The sequence below is a fragment of the Elephas maximus genome, chromosome 22, assembly GCF_024166365.1.
Source record: "Elephas maximus indicus isolate mEleMax1 chromosome 22, mEleMax1 primary haplotype, whole genome shotgun sequence".
Taxonomy (NCBI): Eukaryota; Metazoa; Chordata; class Mammalia; order Proboscidea; family Elephantidae; genus Elephas; species Elephas maximus.
The window spans coordinates 26880312-26895532 of record NC_064840.1 but is presented as its reverse complement, the minus strand read 5'-3'; the positions used below and the strand labels follow the sequence as shown (position 1 = coordinate 26895532).

At 43.1% G+C, this 15221-nt stretch overlaps 1 protein-coding gene across 4 annotated transcripts in view; it reads left to right on the top strand.

Annotated features, from left to right (window-relative positions):
• NF2 (NF2, moesin-ezrin-radixin like (MERLIN) tumor suppressor) overlaps positions 1-15221 on the top strand; it is an 84864-nt gene that overhangs the window by 44358 nt on the left and 25285 nt on the right. For 3 of the 4 annotated variants that reach the window (XM_049865603.1, XM_049865604.1, XM_049865606.1), the window contains exons 5-10: positions 35-103; positions 988-1070; positions 2973-3048; positions 5512-5646; positions 9220-9294; positions 11991-12104. In XM_049865603.1, the coding sequence (XP_049721560.1) occupies positions 35-103; positions 988-1070; positions 2973-3048; positions 5512-5646; positions 9220-9294; positions 11991-12104 (552 nt within the window). The remainder of the gene's footprint in view (positions 1-34; positions 104-987; positions 1071-2972; positions 3049-5511; positions 5647-9219; positions 9295-11990; positions 12105-15221) is intronic. The other variant, XM_049865605.1, reaches the window with a different exon arrangement.

The following is a 15221-nucleotide window of genomic DNA, read 5'->3' as shown; positions in this document are numbered from 1 at the left end:
TCAATTGCCTGCTTTCCCTTTCTTCTCCCCCCAGTATGGTGACTATGACCCTTCTGTTCACAAGCGGGGATTTTTGGCCCAGGAGGAATTGCTTCCAAAAAGGGTAAGAAATCAATCTGAGGTCTACTGTAGCCTATAGGGGATGACTTAGCAGATATATGGTATAAAAGAAAGCTAACCGAAGGACTTGAAGGAACAGTGCAAGTATGTGGCAAGAAGATTTTAATAAATATTTTGTAATAAATTTTGAATAAAGAGTATGCAGTCTCTGTTAAGAATATTATAAAGGCAAGGTTCATGGAGTTGGTCTGGGATTGCCAGGACTAGCCTGGCCTACAAATGTTCCCCCCATGTGGTCATTTCCTTAAAGGTGGTTGAGCGTCGTTGATTCCCAGGGAGGAGTGTGCAGCAGTGTGTGTTCAGATGGGGAAGTGAGCTGTTTACAGCTGTGCTGGGTGGATAAAGAAGATGAGTTGGGGGTGGGCGTTGTGGTTTTTAATCATCAGCGTTGTTCATCTTGTTCATTAGCTGCAGAAGCAGGCCCTCCCTCCCTTTTGCTGCTTCCAATTTCATAGCTCCACTCATCTGTCACTGGGTAATAAAGCCTGCTCCTCACTTTTTGCTGACTTTACCTGTTCATTTGATGGCTTCTGTGCAGGCGAAGGCAGCAGCACACACAGCCTGGCCCTGGTGGCCCAGGGATAGTTAGTCTTGCCCCCTGACCACGCTCTTCCATCAGAGATGGTCTCTAGGGTACACAACCCAGGAAAGAGAGGGAGCTAGGCTTGAGTAATAGTGCAGCTTTCCAAGTTGTTATCCCCTTGAATGGTGCTCGTTTACACACCCACGTCTGACTGTCTCCTGGTGTGTGGCTTTTTAAAAATAGCTGTGTTGTTTTATAAAAACGACACATGATCCTAAAAATGTCAAACAATACCAAAACTTTCTTTGTGTGTGGGTTTTTTATTTTGCTCTATTTTTTGGTAGGTAATAAATCTGTATCAAATGACTCCGGAAATGTGGGAAGAGAGAATTACTGCATGGTACGCAGAGCACCGAGGCCGGGCCAGGTGAGCTGTTGCTTCTTGTTTTACATTTCTTAATGGACTTTTGTTGTTTTTTTTTTTTAAGAACTACAAAAATAGGACATGCTTGTTGAACAAAATGCAGTATAGAAGTATATAAAAGAAAGGGGAGAGCCAGAAGTAATGCAGGCCTTCAGTTTCGTGAGTGTGTCCTCGCAGTACCCGGCTGTTCAGTGGGCCTGCGCATGCGTGCATATTTATTCTTCCTGTCAGGATGTACAGACCTGCGTTTGTGGGTAGTTTAGTTTAATTTTAAGAATGCTCTTGTATGGGTAACTTTTGTATCCATTCTGTTGACGACTTTTTTTTTTTTTACAAAAAGGTCTGCCATGAACAGTCTTGTATGTCGATATACGTTTGTGTGAGTAGTTCTGAGGGTCAGTTCTTTAGAAGAAGAGCTGCTGGGTCAAAGGATGTGAGCAGTTTGCATTTTGTCAGGGGCCACTGAATTGCTCTCCAAAAAGATTGTACCTATATATGTGCCCATCAGCCGTGTCTCTGAGTGTGTTCTTGCCCTCCCCCCCATTCTCTCCTGGACTCTTGTTTGTATCATTCTAATATATGTAATATAAAAGGTGAAAATTTATATTTTATTGTTTTAACGAACATTTCTCTGATCACTTTTGGAGTTCAACGTCTTTTCCTTAACCTTTAAAATTTTTTTACTCTTCTTTAAATCAACTACTCTCACGTGCTTTTTTTTTTTTTAATGAATCATTCATACTGAAAAGTGGTCAAATCGTAAGTTTACTGCTGGGTGAATTTTCACAAAGTGAAAATAGCCCTTGACACCAGGTGAAGAAATAGCACATGACCCCCCGCTCCTTCCCAGTCACCCCTCTTCATTGCTCCCCAAAGGTAACTAAGCTCCTGATTTCTAACTCCGTTAGATTGGTGTTGCCTGTTTTTAAACTTCAGATAAATGGAATCAGACAGTTTCTATTTTTTGTGTCTCACTTGTTTTACCCAGCATTGGATTGTGAGATTTGGGCTGTGCCATGTAGCAGTAGCTTTCTCATTTTCAGTGCTGTGTAGAATTCAAAAACTTTGTGTTTTTGATCTGGGAATATGCCACAAATTATTTATCCATTCCACAGTTGACACCTTTCCAGAGTGATTATACCAATTTACAAGAAAAGTGTGTGAGATTTCTTGTTGCCCTACCGGCCCACCAACACTTGGTGTTAACCTCAGGTTGAATTTCAAAAATTCATTTGAGAGCATTCTGAGATCAGGAAGAGGACAAGGTCATAGGGAGACTTCAGCTTAATATTTCAATATTGTACCAGTTTGGGAATTCCCTGCAAGCCATTGCAGCTTCACAAGCTTACATTAAATTTGCTTGATAACTTAGAAGTAGGTGGCCGGGTATGGGTTTTACAGCCCAGGTATCTCTTGCTGTAATCACCAATAATACCCAAAGAAATAAAACCAGAAAGGTAACTCTCAGGTAGCTTGCAGAGAGTTGTTTCACTGCCAAAACCTTCTAGCTGAAGAAAGTACAAGTAAGATAAAGTTGTAACTTAAATACAATTTAAACATCCAGGTACATTTGAGGGGAGAACATAACATGCCGCGTGCTTGTCTTGAATGACTTAAGATGAGTGTCATTATTTACCAAGGGCAAAGTCTGAAATTGAAGCCAGGAGACACTGTAATGAATCTGTGCTCTTGTTTTTATGGGGATGGGAAATAACTGCCTGACCTCGGTGTGTTTAATCAAGCAGGCATTGGGAAGAGCTTGGCCAATGTCTGCTCTGGCTTGTGTCTGCTGCCAGGGATGAGACTTCAGAGGAAGACTAGGTCGCGAAGGCCCGTTGTGGCAAGTGCCGCCCCCACATTCTCTCTTAGCTCTAGTGATGACAGTCTCTTTCCTTCTCCTTACAGGGACGAAGCAGAAATGGAATATTTGAAGATCGCTCAGGACCTGGAGATGTACGGTGTGAACTACTTTGCAATCCGGGTGTGTTGAAGTCTCTCCCTGGACCCTGTTCAATAAACAGAGACTAAATTAGGGACAGGCTGCTAAAATGGGTTACTTCATCATTCCAGGGCAGATAGCACAGGCGACTCTTTTACAGTTCAGTAGTAAAGAAGAAAAGAGGAAGGGGAGAGAGGTCTTATAGCCTCATTTTCTATTTTGGACTTCAATTAGATAATAGGTAATTAAGTATCAGTTGAGCCTTGAGGGACTGGGGCCTGGTTCTGCGCTCAGCACAAACTTGTTGGAATGCACTGCGTGTAACACTTGATTATTTCTGGTGCTGTGAGATCTTGGCCCACAGGGAGCAGCTGTAAGTGCCTTCTTGCCACAGAGCACAAGGAGAATAAGGGCTGCTTTTATAGATTACTAATTTGTTTGGGTGGGGAATCTTGTTCTCACTGTGAAGTTAATTGTTTTTCTATCTAGACCATTAATAGTCAACTGTCCTCTGGGAAGTCCCTGCACCTGCACCCAGAGACATATTTGGTCCCTGGGCCTCTGGAATGTCTTTCTGCCGTGGGTCAGCTGCTGAACGCAATGTGTGGGCAGCTTTTTCCAAAGGAGTACATGTGATTTGCTGAAGTATTTCATTGCTGGTTCCAAAATGCAGATGGAAGAGACCTTAAAAAACTGTCCACAGTGGTCTGCCTTTCTTATCTTAGTTATAGTTGGCTTTCCACATTTGGGTTCCTACAAATTTCGTATAAAATTTGGATAAATTGAAACATACTTTAACTTAATTCATTTGCTTTCTGAATACAGATTTTTACAGACTACTTTGCATAAAATAAGGTACACTGAAATGTCATGCTATTTCATAAAGTAAACAAGTGTCTAAAAGATGTTCCATGATAATACAGAAGGTTATTTTCTAAAGTTCTGTGAATTTATATTTGCTTCTTTAAGCTCACACTGATTTAACGCTTTTCTGTGGTTTTTGTCAGGTTGACTCCACTTGCCCTATGTGCCCACCACCTAGATTCTAGAAAACTAGAGTTTTATAGTCCTTAATAAGCCGTTTCTTATTAGGGACTATTTCTCCATCAGCCAAACTGAAATATACTGTAATTTTGTATGTGTGTTTCTTATATTGAGCTATAGACAAAACTAATGGGTGTTTTAGTGTTTCTTGTTTCTTTCCAGAAAGTTTATCATTAACTGAGGAAGATATGTGCTTAAAACATTCTAAGAGTCTGCGTGAGCCCCCACCTCTCTCCTTTTAAGTGATGGAGCCATCATGATAGGAGCAGAGGACAGATTGTTTTTTTTTTTTTAATACAAACTCAAGTCAGAAACATAATGCGATATCTCTTGTTTTCTAGTATGTACTGTAGATTTTAAAAGGACAAAGCCTTCTTGTGTTAACGCAATGGTTTTAAAAGCTGTGCAGCAAAAGAGAAATCTCACATGGTTTGGTGACGGTGCCTGACCTGAGGCTGTTAGAAGGAGTGAAAAAGATTGTCTTGGAGCACTCACTTCTCCATCCACACCTGCGTTTAGATTGGTCCTTCTCATCCTAGTCAGCACACCTTCTCAGTTTGCAAATCTGTTTCCCTGCTGTTGAGTCTTGGTTCAGTTTCCTTGTCATTGGCAAGGGAGGAGGTGCTGTGGTGTCCTCGTGCAGGCAGCTTCCTTGCATTGCTATAGGCGGGCCGGCCCCCAGTGCACCATGAGAGCCAGCCCAGCACACTTGCTTGCTTGCTTGTTATATTGTAGGTATAACATACATACAATAAATTCATTCATTTTTAAACAGCTTTATTGAGGTCATACTTCACATACAATTTGTTTTGATAATCTACTTTTTTCAACATTTTATTATGAAAATTTGCAAACATACAGAAAAGCTGAAAGAATTTTACAGTGAGCACCCATATGCCCACACCTAGATTCCACAGTTAACATTGTACTATACTTGCTTTATCACGTCAATACTACATTTTAGCATTCAACAAGAGCATTCAACCCCAGCACTTAGTGTTTCTGTTAGTCCAACAACTTTTAGCATAAGAAATAGTGCCACTGATTTTTATCCTGCACTTCTGATAACTTGGTTATTTAGTTAGAGTTTGAGCTTTCTGGTAAATGAATTGCTTCTGTGTAAATCATTTACATAGAGAGAAGTGTTCTTTGACATTTCTCTCTATGTAAATGATTTAGAGACAACACTCAGATTCCCCCTACTTTAGCCATCTAGCCAGTGACTGAAGCCCCCAGTAACTGTTCCAAGGGACAAGTGAGTCACAAGAACAGTACAGTTTTGCCTCTGCCTGCCCCAGTTCAGGAAGCTGAGACCCCCTGGGTTATGAGACAGTTGCGACTTTTGTTGGGACCAGTTGAAACTTGTCATATGTAATAGTGTGTGCCAGGTTCTTTGGAAAGTTGAAGAAAATGTCACGCCTCAGCTGGAGCTGATAGTTGCTCTTCTTTTTGGATCTACAGAATAAAAAGGGCACAGAGCTACTTCTTGGAGTGGATGCTCTAGGGCTTCACATCTATGATCCTGAGAACAGGCTGACCCCCAAAATCTCCTTCCCGTGGAATGAAATCCGAAACATCTCATACAGCGACAAGGAGGTAGGACATGTCTGTACTGCAAATGCCACTGTGGCCCAGGGACAGAGCAAAGGGTTTTTCTCATCTCCCTACTTGTCTGGAGCTTCCCCAGCCAGGCCATCCTCCTTGTATCAGGAAAGTCCTTTAATTCACAGGCTTTTGGGTTTGGGTTGTTGATTGTTATAGCATTTACAGAATAGTAGTGGCATCCTTATTCAAAGGGCATCACTAAAGCCCACCGCTGACTAACAAGAGGCTGAGAAGCTCAGCTTGTCAGGACCAAACCCCAAAAAACAGTACAATACACAAACCAAAAAAGTAGCGTCTTCTTATTACTTGGCTTTCTATTTCTGGTGAGAAATTTTCTTTGTATTTTAAGTTTGGTATATATTCAGCCCCCTCTCTGTGTCCAGAGCTTGATACATGTGGTGGAGAAATATACATATGTGTGTATGCATGTATGTATGTATATCTCACCAAAGATGTAAGTGAGATTATAAGGCTAATATGCTTACAAGAATTTGAGAATAATTAAGTTCAAATAACATAAATAAACACTCTTAGAATTCAAATATTTCTGTGTAGGATGATCTTTCCCGAATACTGTAATCCCTCCTTCCCTTCCCTTACCCTCCCCTCCCTTCCCTTCTCTTCCCTTCATCCATCCATCTCTCCATTCATTCTTCATTTATTTAAAAGGAATTACTGCACAATAATTGCCCAATAATCTGCTTTGTGTTGAGTTTCATAAGAGAAACACAGATGTAGAAGACCCAGTCTCAGTCCTGAGGGAAGTTTTCGTCAAGTAAAGATTCAGCCGCGGTGTAAGGGATGAATCAGGAAGATGATGATGTAGTGCTTTTCTGCGCACAAGCACTCTCACCCTGACTCTCTGACTTAATCCTCATAAGAACACTGTCATAAGGTGGAGGCCATGTTTTCATTATGTCTGTGTCACATCAGGAAGTGGTAATGCAGAGGGATTAAGTGACCTGGGTCTGGTGAGTGGCCTAGCAGGTGCTGAGAGCCAGGCTAACTGGTGCCACATCCCCTGCTTTCCCAGGGAGCGCAGAGCAGTGGGCCCTCAGGGCACAAGAGGAATTGGCAGGAGGCCAGGCCTCTGGCCTGGGCCTTGCTTGGTGGCTTTTACTGGCTCTTGCACACCCAGGACACAGCAGAAAGTGAGCAACAGTGATGACTTAAATCATCAATTGCAGAGTCCCCACCTGTGAGCAGATTGCCTGTTTTCTCTTTCTTTGTAGCATTTTGAGGAAAGGAACACCAGGCCCCTGGTTTCCAATTCATGGTTGAGATCCATTCAAACACTCTTGAGACAGATTGAGTTTCTTACTTTGAAACATTCTGGCTTTGAAATTTTTCTACGTAGTTAGCCCAGGAGATGAGCTTTTAGGTATTTGTGTTTTAAAGTGCTCACACTCAAAGCTCCACAAGACTGAAGGCAGTAGGTGTGCCATGGTATGGTGGTTTTTCATCTCCAATTTCATAAAATCTGTTCACTGTACATGCACACATTGTGTGCTAAAGGCTCCCCAAACACTCATTCTTCAAAGAACCCAGGGATTAAAGTCTGCCCTAGAAGGGATTGACTCAATAAACTCTAATATACCCTCTCCAGGGGTCAGGTACAGTCATGTTCTATCATGTCAATAACTCATGCAGTAAGAGGGCCCCAAGCTGACTTGACATTATAGGAAGTAGTCTCGGTAGTTATGCATGACAGCTGAGCTGTCAAAACAGAAACATTAGTTTATTTTAAGTGATCCATTGATTCTTTGTATGTGCTCTGGCATGGCACAGAGCCTGTGGTTTCCCCACTACTTGTGGTTTCCCACTGACAGCTCTGGGGTTTGATAGCAAGGCCAAAAATAAGCTCACAGAATTCACAAATAGCCGTCTACATAAGAGCAATACTGCTTTTAAGTTAACTTTGCACAAAGCTAAACAAAGGATCATTTTTTGCCCTCAGTATGCTAACTTTCTTATTGGACAATATAGCATGTGAAAGAAATGTCCAAGAATATATCTTCCCAAGCATATTTATCTGCTTAGCAAGTCTTTCTTGGAAATGAGTGTCCACTTTTAAGTGCATCATTGAAATCTGGTATCTCACTGGTCCCATCAGGGAAGGTCAAGAGAGGTGGTTGCCGTTTGTACTTTATGGCTTCCTGGTCTAATGGCCTGGCCTTGGGTTCTTCAACTAAGCTACCAAATTATCTATTCCTTTCTCTCCCCTTCAATTTCAGGAGCTCTATTTTTCTTTTCTATTGCAATCAGTTCTTCAAATTTGCTTTATGCCTTCTAATAACAGCTTTCATCCAGTTATCCCTATTTTCACACACATGAGGAATGTGCTTCTTAGTTCAGTCGAGTATAGGAGACCAAATGGACGACACCTGCCCAAAAGCAAAGATGAGAAGGCAGGAAGGGCAGGAAAACTGGACGAATGGACACAGGGAACCCAGGGTGGAAACGGGGAGAATGCTGATACATTGCGGGAATGGCAGCCAATGTCACAAAACAATTTGTGTGTAAATTTTTGAATGAGAAACTAATTTGCAGTGTAAACGTTCACCTAAAGCACAAGTAAAATTAAAAAAAAAAATTTTTTCCCCATGTTCAGAAACTCTAAGTGACTCCTTATGTCCTGTCATGTCAAATCAAGACCCTCCTGACTGTCTTTTATTCCTCACTGTCCCCTGCCTCCACCCCATGTAAACCTGTTTGTTATCTGGGTCCTCTGCTTCTTCCCCCTCAAGTCCTTCTTCTCTCTTTCTCTTTCTCTGTCTCACGCACGCACACACACAACACAAACACACAGTGTTCATTTCCCCATCTCTGACTTTATGTCTATTGCTTGCACTGTGCCCCTCCATCCCACTTTTTAATTTCTCTGTCATATTCTTTCCAAGACCAGATTAAGTCCCCTCCTGCTTAACTTAGATCTACTCTGAATTCCCAGGACACTGGTGATTTTGTATCACATACCACAACCAAAACCAAACTCAGTGCTGTGGAGTTGATTCCGACTCACAGCGACCCTATAGGACAGAGTAGAACTCCCCCATAGAGTTTGCAAGGAGCGCCTGGCAGATTTGAACTGCTGACCCTTTGGTTAGCAGCTGTAGCACTTAACCACTATGCTACCAGGGTTTCCTTGTATCACATAACGAGGCACTAATTTATCATGTTATTTCTTGAGTAATTAACTGTTGTTAGTCTGGTGTCAACTGGATGGTGAGCTTCATGAAGGTTCATGCCTTAGACTTGGTGGTGGCCCTCCCAGTGCTGGGCTCCAGGTTGGGCCCACAAGGGTTCTTCTTTCAGTTACCGAGCATCCCTTCCACACACCCGCACTGAAGATGGTGGCAGAGGGCACACATCATAGGATCTGAACTTGCACGGCGTCAGGCATGGCGCTCCTCAGGGGCTTCTGCTTCCCCTTGGTTTAGTGCCTGAGCACCCAGAAGCAAAGACCGGGCACAGCCTTATGTTGGTTCTTTGGCAGTGTGGTTTTTGTGGAATTTCCCATTTTAGGCTGTTTGTCTGAAACTGTTCTTTGCTTCCTCCTTTCAGTTTACTATTAAACCACTGGATAAAAAAATTGATGTCTTCAAATTTAACTCCTCAAAGCTTCGCGTTAATAAGCTGGTAAGTGAGATCCTGGTTTTTATTACTTAGAACTGTAGTTTTTCTGAGAAATTGAATGCTTCTTTCCAAAGAGTTATCAGAGTGCTATCTTGTGAGGCATAGAATGAGAGCTTACCTGGGGCATGCTTTGCTGATAGGCCTTGAATGACTCTCCTCTTAGCTTAGCCTAAAGAGTCAAAGCTAAATTTTGTGATGAGAAATTTTTTTTAATTATTTATATTGAAGTCCTTCCTACATGTGAAAGGATAAAAATAATGTATATATAAGTATATAAAGGGAACCCGGAAACCCTGGTGGCATAGTGGTTAAGTGGTATGGGTGCTCACCAAAAGGACCGTGGTTCGAATCCACCAGCTGCTCCTTGGAAACTCTATGGGGCAGTTCTACTCTGTCCTGTAGGGTCACTATGAGTCGGAATCGACTCAACGGCAACAGGTATAGGTATATAAAGGGAACCCTGGTGGCACAGTGGTTAAGAGCTCGGCTGCTAACCAAAAGGCTGACAGTTCGAGTCCACCAGCAGCTCCTTGGAAACCCTATGGGGCAGTTCTACTCTGTCTTACTGGTTCACTATGAGTTGGAATCAACTCAACGGCAGCAGTGTTAAGGTATAAAGGATAATGAAAACGAATACCTGTGTAACCGCTAGCCAGCTTTAAGAAATAGCATGCTCCTAATACTGTTGAAGAGGAGCCCTGGTAGCACAGTGGTTAAGCACTTGGCTGTTAACTGAAAGGTCAGCAGTTCGAACCCACCAGCCGCTCCTTGGGAGAAAGATGTGTCAGTCTGCTTCTGTAAAGATTTATAGCCTTGGGATTCTACTCTGTCCCATAGCATCACTGAGTCGGAATTGATTTGACAGCAACAGGTTTGGATTTTGGTTTTGGTAATGCTGTTGAAACTCTTCCTCTTAGCACCCTGCTGGTCTCCTCCTTTCCCCTCTGAGCTGTGTTTATTATCCCCTTGCTTTTATCAGAATTTTATTTCAAGTGTACAGTTTAACAACAAGTGTACAGTTTAAGTTTTGTATGGTTTTGAAACTAATATAAATGGTATAAACTGTATTCTGTCACTTATCCTCTTTTTGTTTTATCTATGTTGATACTTGAAGGGATGTCCGTTCATTTTCACTGCTGTATTAAAAAAAAAATTTTTTTTTTCTATAGTATTCTGATGTACGACTATACCGTAACTTATTCATTCTCTTATTAATGGGCATTTGAGTAGTTTCCACTTCTGTGCTGTTTTAACAAGGCTGCCATGAACATTCTTGTACCTGCCTCCTGGGGCCCATGGGCAATAGTTTCTCTAGAGTCTAGAGTGTATACGTAGAAGTAGAAGTGCAGGACCATAGCGTATGTTCCAATTCAAGATTATGCTGAAGGTGAATCAATTCACAGACCCAGCAGCAGTGGGTGAGACGTCCTTTTTATACCTTCAGTACTTGTATTATTGAAGATATAAAACAAAATTTTTACCAACCTTGTGCATAGAAAATGGTATCTCACTGTCCTTTTAATTTGCATCTTCATAATTACTAATGAGATTGAACATGTTTCTCATATTTATTGGCCAGCCATGTTTTCTCTTATGGTGAATACTTGTTTCAGGTCTTCTGCCACTTTTCTATTGGATGGTTCGTTTGTTTTCTTCATTGGTTATATCTTCTCCTGCTTTGTGACTTGTGTTCTTTTTTCTACTTTTTTAATATCTTGATGAACAAAAATTTTTTATTTTAATGTAGACAAATGTATAAATCTTTTCCTTAGTCATTTGTGCTTTTCATGTCTTGCTTGAGATTTTTCCTTATCTTATGATCATAAATGGATCCTTTTTGGTACAGTGGCTAAAGCACTCAGCTGCTAACTAAAAGGTTGGCGATTCGAACCCACCAGCTGCTCCTTGGGAGAAAGATGTAGCAGTCTGCTTCCATGAAGATTTATGGCCTTGGAAAGCATATGGGGCAGTTCCGCTCTGTCCTACAGGGGCGCTATGAATCATAAGCAACTCAGCAGCAATTAACCAAAAACCAAACCCAGCGCCGTCGAGTCAATTCCGACTCATAGCGACCCTATAGGACAGAATAGAACTGCCCCGTAGAGTTTCCAAGGAGCGCCTGGCGGATTCAAACTGCCAACCCTTTGGTTAGCAGCCATAGCGCTTAACCACTACGCCACCAGGGTTTCCTCAACAGCAATAGGTTTTTTTTGTTTGTTTGTGGTCATAAAGATATTCTATATTCTAAATGTTTCAAGGTTATGATCGTCACATTTAAGCCTTTAATCATCCTGGAATTGAGTTTTGTGTGGTGTGAGGAAGGGATCCAACTTATTTTTTTTCCACATGAGTAATTTACAGTTCCAGCCCAACTTACTGAATGATGTTCCCTGATCTGCAGAGCCGTATGTCGACTTAGGAGAGTGAGATGCATCCAGAAGTATGATAAAGTGTCCCCTATTCCTCTCTTCACTTGTGATTTTTACCTCCTGGCATATCTGAGGGATCTTCATTTTGCATGTCTCCGGAGCATCAAGGACTAGAGGCATTAGTAAAACTTGGGTGTTCTACTCTACTCTTTCCTTTTCAGGTTTACAGCTACCATCAAGAGCCCTCAGACCAAGATGCTGTAGCTGGGAGCTGGTAAGCCAGGAAGTAAATTTGTGTGTTTAACACTTCTCCCGCTTTCTTGGCTGCAGATTCTCCAGCTATGTATTGGGAACCACGACCTCTTCATGAGGAGAAGGAAGGCTGACTCTTTGGAAGTTCAGCAGATGAAAGCCCAGGCCAGGGAGGAGAAAGCTAGAAAGCAGGTGAGCAAGACCTTGTCTGAACTGATGTTGTCGCTGCTTGGTCAGTCTCGGCCTGGGAGGCAAGGAGTGGTTGTGGGTTGGCAGGTGTCATTTGGCCATGGATACACCTGCTTTTATTTTATTCCTGTTGAATCTTATTGGCTGATGCCCAGCTGTAGGATGTCAGCTTTGGAGATGAAGAAGAAACTAATTGCAGATTTAGAAAGAAACCTCTTTAGTTATTTCTGTGCTTAAGTGAAGTTGGGTGTGATTAACACAGGTTTGGGAAGAGGTAGCTGACGTGTGCATCCATCCATCTATCCATCCCTCTATCTTTCTTTCATTTTTCTGCCTGCATGTCTCCTTCTCTAATTTAGGTGGTGATAGAATGCCTGGCGTTTCAGTGCTTGCTGCTGGAATGCTAATTAGACTCTGGCTGCACTTCCCACTGCAGGCTGCTAGCAGCTCCTTACCCTCAGTGGGAGGGGCCAGAGTGAGGATCAGCTGACTGGACGAGCTGCATCATTGTTTTGTACTTGTAGACCTTTTCTCCTCACCGAAATCCACACAACTAATTTGACCCTCGCTGCTGAGACTATCAATTGTGTTTTTGAATGAACTATTAGATCGCAGTAGCAGCAGCTGCAGTCGGCTGCCCCCAGGACTTGCAGGCTCAGAAGTGTAATTAATCTGTGTGCTGCACTCTGACTTGTGTGCACTGGCGAGGCTGGCTTCCAGCCCCGGGAGTTAGATGGGAACGTCCGGTCTGATCCAGTATGCTTTCAGCGCTTCCTCTCTTCGCTTTCTGAGATGACAGCCATAGATCCACTCTTTGGGATCCTTTGGGAATGGGGGAATGGGTTTCATCAGACAAAGAAATGCTTCTGCGCCAGCACGGGGTCACAGGGGCACCTCCAAGAAGAGCTCTCTGACCTCCTTTCCAGCAGACAAAGCTTAGAAGTGAGAGATCTGAAAATGACAGGGAACATGTGGGCCGTGGGGCCCTGGCAGTGAATAGCATGAACGCCCCATGGACCTGCCCTGCTGGTAGAACAACAGAGTCCTATCCCCGGCAGCTTGGCATCTGGGCAGCCACAGGTCAGGAGGCGCCATGGCCCAGCGGGGCAGACACTGATCTCACAGCCAGCTCTGACACTTTGTGTGTAACAGTAGTGCATGACTTACCTTCCAGACCACAGTTTTCTCATCCTTTAAGTGGAGCTACTGAGACCTCTTTTCCCTGCCTCAGATGAAAGGGCAGAATGTACCTGGATGTTTTTGTACGTGATAAACTGCTTTGCCAATGGGGTAGAGGTCTCCGGGAAAGGATGACATTGGTAACTGAAGGGCATTGCCTGGTTCTTTTTCAAGTAGAGAATGACAGGGATGTAATAATCCACCTGGAGTCCCTGGGTGGTACAAATGGTCGACACACTCCACTGCTAAGCAAAAGGTCTTCCAGTTCAAGTCCACGTAGAGGACTAAGAAATGCCTGGCGACCTACTTATGAAAAATCAGCCTTTGAAAACCCTGCAGAGCACAGTTCTGCTGTGACACACATGGGGTCGCCGTGAGTCAGAATGACTTCACAGCAACTGGTTTGTGTGTGTGTGTGTGTGTGTGTGTGTGTGTTATTTCACCTAATGGAAATTAGAAACCAAATTGGCCAAGCTTTTCATTGACCTGCAAGAGGACAATTAGAGAAGAACATAACAGTATTTTATTGCGTGTCTTCGTAGTATTCTTTCAAGTTCTAATGCATTTTTTTGGCCTTATTTAGAAAAAGACCAGTTTTAGAAATCTGGTGTTATTAGAGTTTGGAGTAAGATTGAGCAAGAAATACATAGTTCAGCATGTTTTAATTATTTAAGGAAGAAATAATGCCATGGTCACTTCTGGCTTCTGCCTTTTGCCTTCTGAACTCAGTTAGTACCCAAGGATCACAGAGAATAGCACTTGTGCTGTGCTTGTTCCCTTTATTAAGCTCAGCACGTGGCCCAATTAATGCAGTGATCCAAAAGGCAGGGGATGTGGCAGCGGCTCTGTGCTGGTGCCTTCAGGACAGGGGCCTGTGTTCCCTGCCTGGCTCCCTGCTGTCGCAGGCCTGGCTCAGGAGTTGCCTCTGCGCAAGGCTGTGAGATTCTGTGCTGCGGCTGCTGCAGCTTCCCCCTGTGAAATACAATGTGCGAACTATTGATACATCCCAGAGAACCATTCCGTCTTCTCCTGGGCTGAGACAAGAGTGGAGCTATTGTTGATGGAATTAGAGGTGCAGAAGGGGTCTGCAGGAACTAGCAATGTCAAGGGTCTCGTCTGACCAGAGGAGAAAGCTGTCTGTGGGGTGCCATTTCAGTGAGGAAGAAACCTGCATTGTGCCTGCAGGTCAGTCACGTGAGATTTTCCAACTGAAAGGGCACTGGCAGGGTAGCTTTTGCAGCACACAAATGTTTAAGAATGCTGCCTCTCCAAAAGGACAAATATTGTATAAGACCACTATTATAAGATCTTGAGAAATAGTATAAACTGAGAAGAACACATACTTTTGTGGTTATGAGGAGGGGAGGGAGGGAGGATGGGAGAGGGTTATTTACTGATTAGTTAGTAGATAAGAACTACTTTAGGTGAAGGGAAGGACAACACTCAATACTCAGAGAGTCAGCTCAACTGGACTGGACCAAAAGCAAAGAAGTTTCCGGGATAAACTGAATGCTTCAAAGGTCAGCGGAGCAAGGGTGGGGGTTTGGGGACTATGGCTTAAGGGGACTTCTAAGTCAATTGGCAAAATAATTCTATCATGAGAACATTCTGCATCCCAGTTTGAAATGTGGCGTCTGGGGTCTTAAATGCTAACAAGCGGCCATCTAAGATGCATCAATTGGTCTCAACCCACCTGGATCAAAGGAGAATGAAGAACACCAAGGTCACACGATAACTATGAGCCCAAGAGACAGAAAGGGCCACATGAACCAGAGACTTACATCATCCTGAGACCAGAAGAACTAGATGGTGCCCGGCCACAACCGATGACTGCCCTGACAGGGAGCACAGCAGAGAACCCCTGAGGGAGCAGGAGATCAGTGGGGTGCAGACCCCAAATTCTCATAAAAAGATCAGACTTAATGGTCTGACTGAGACTGG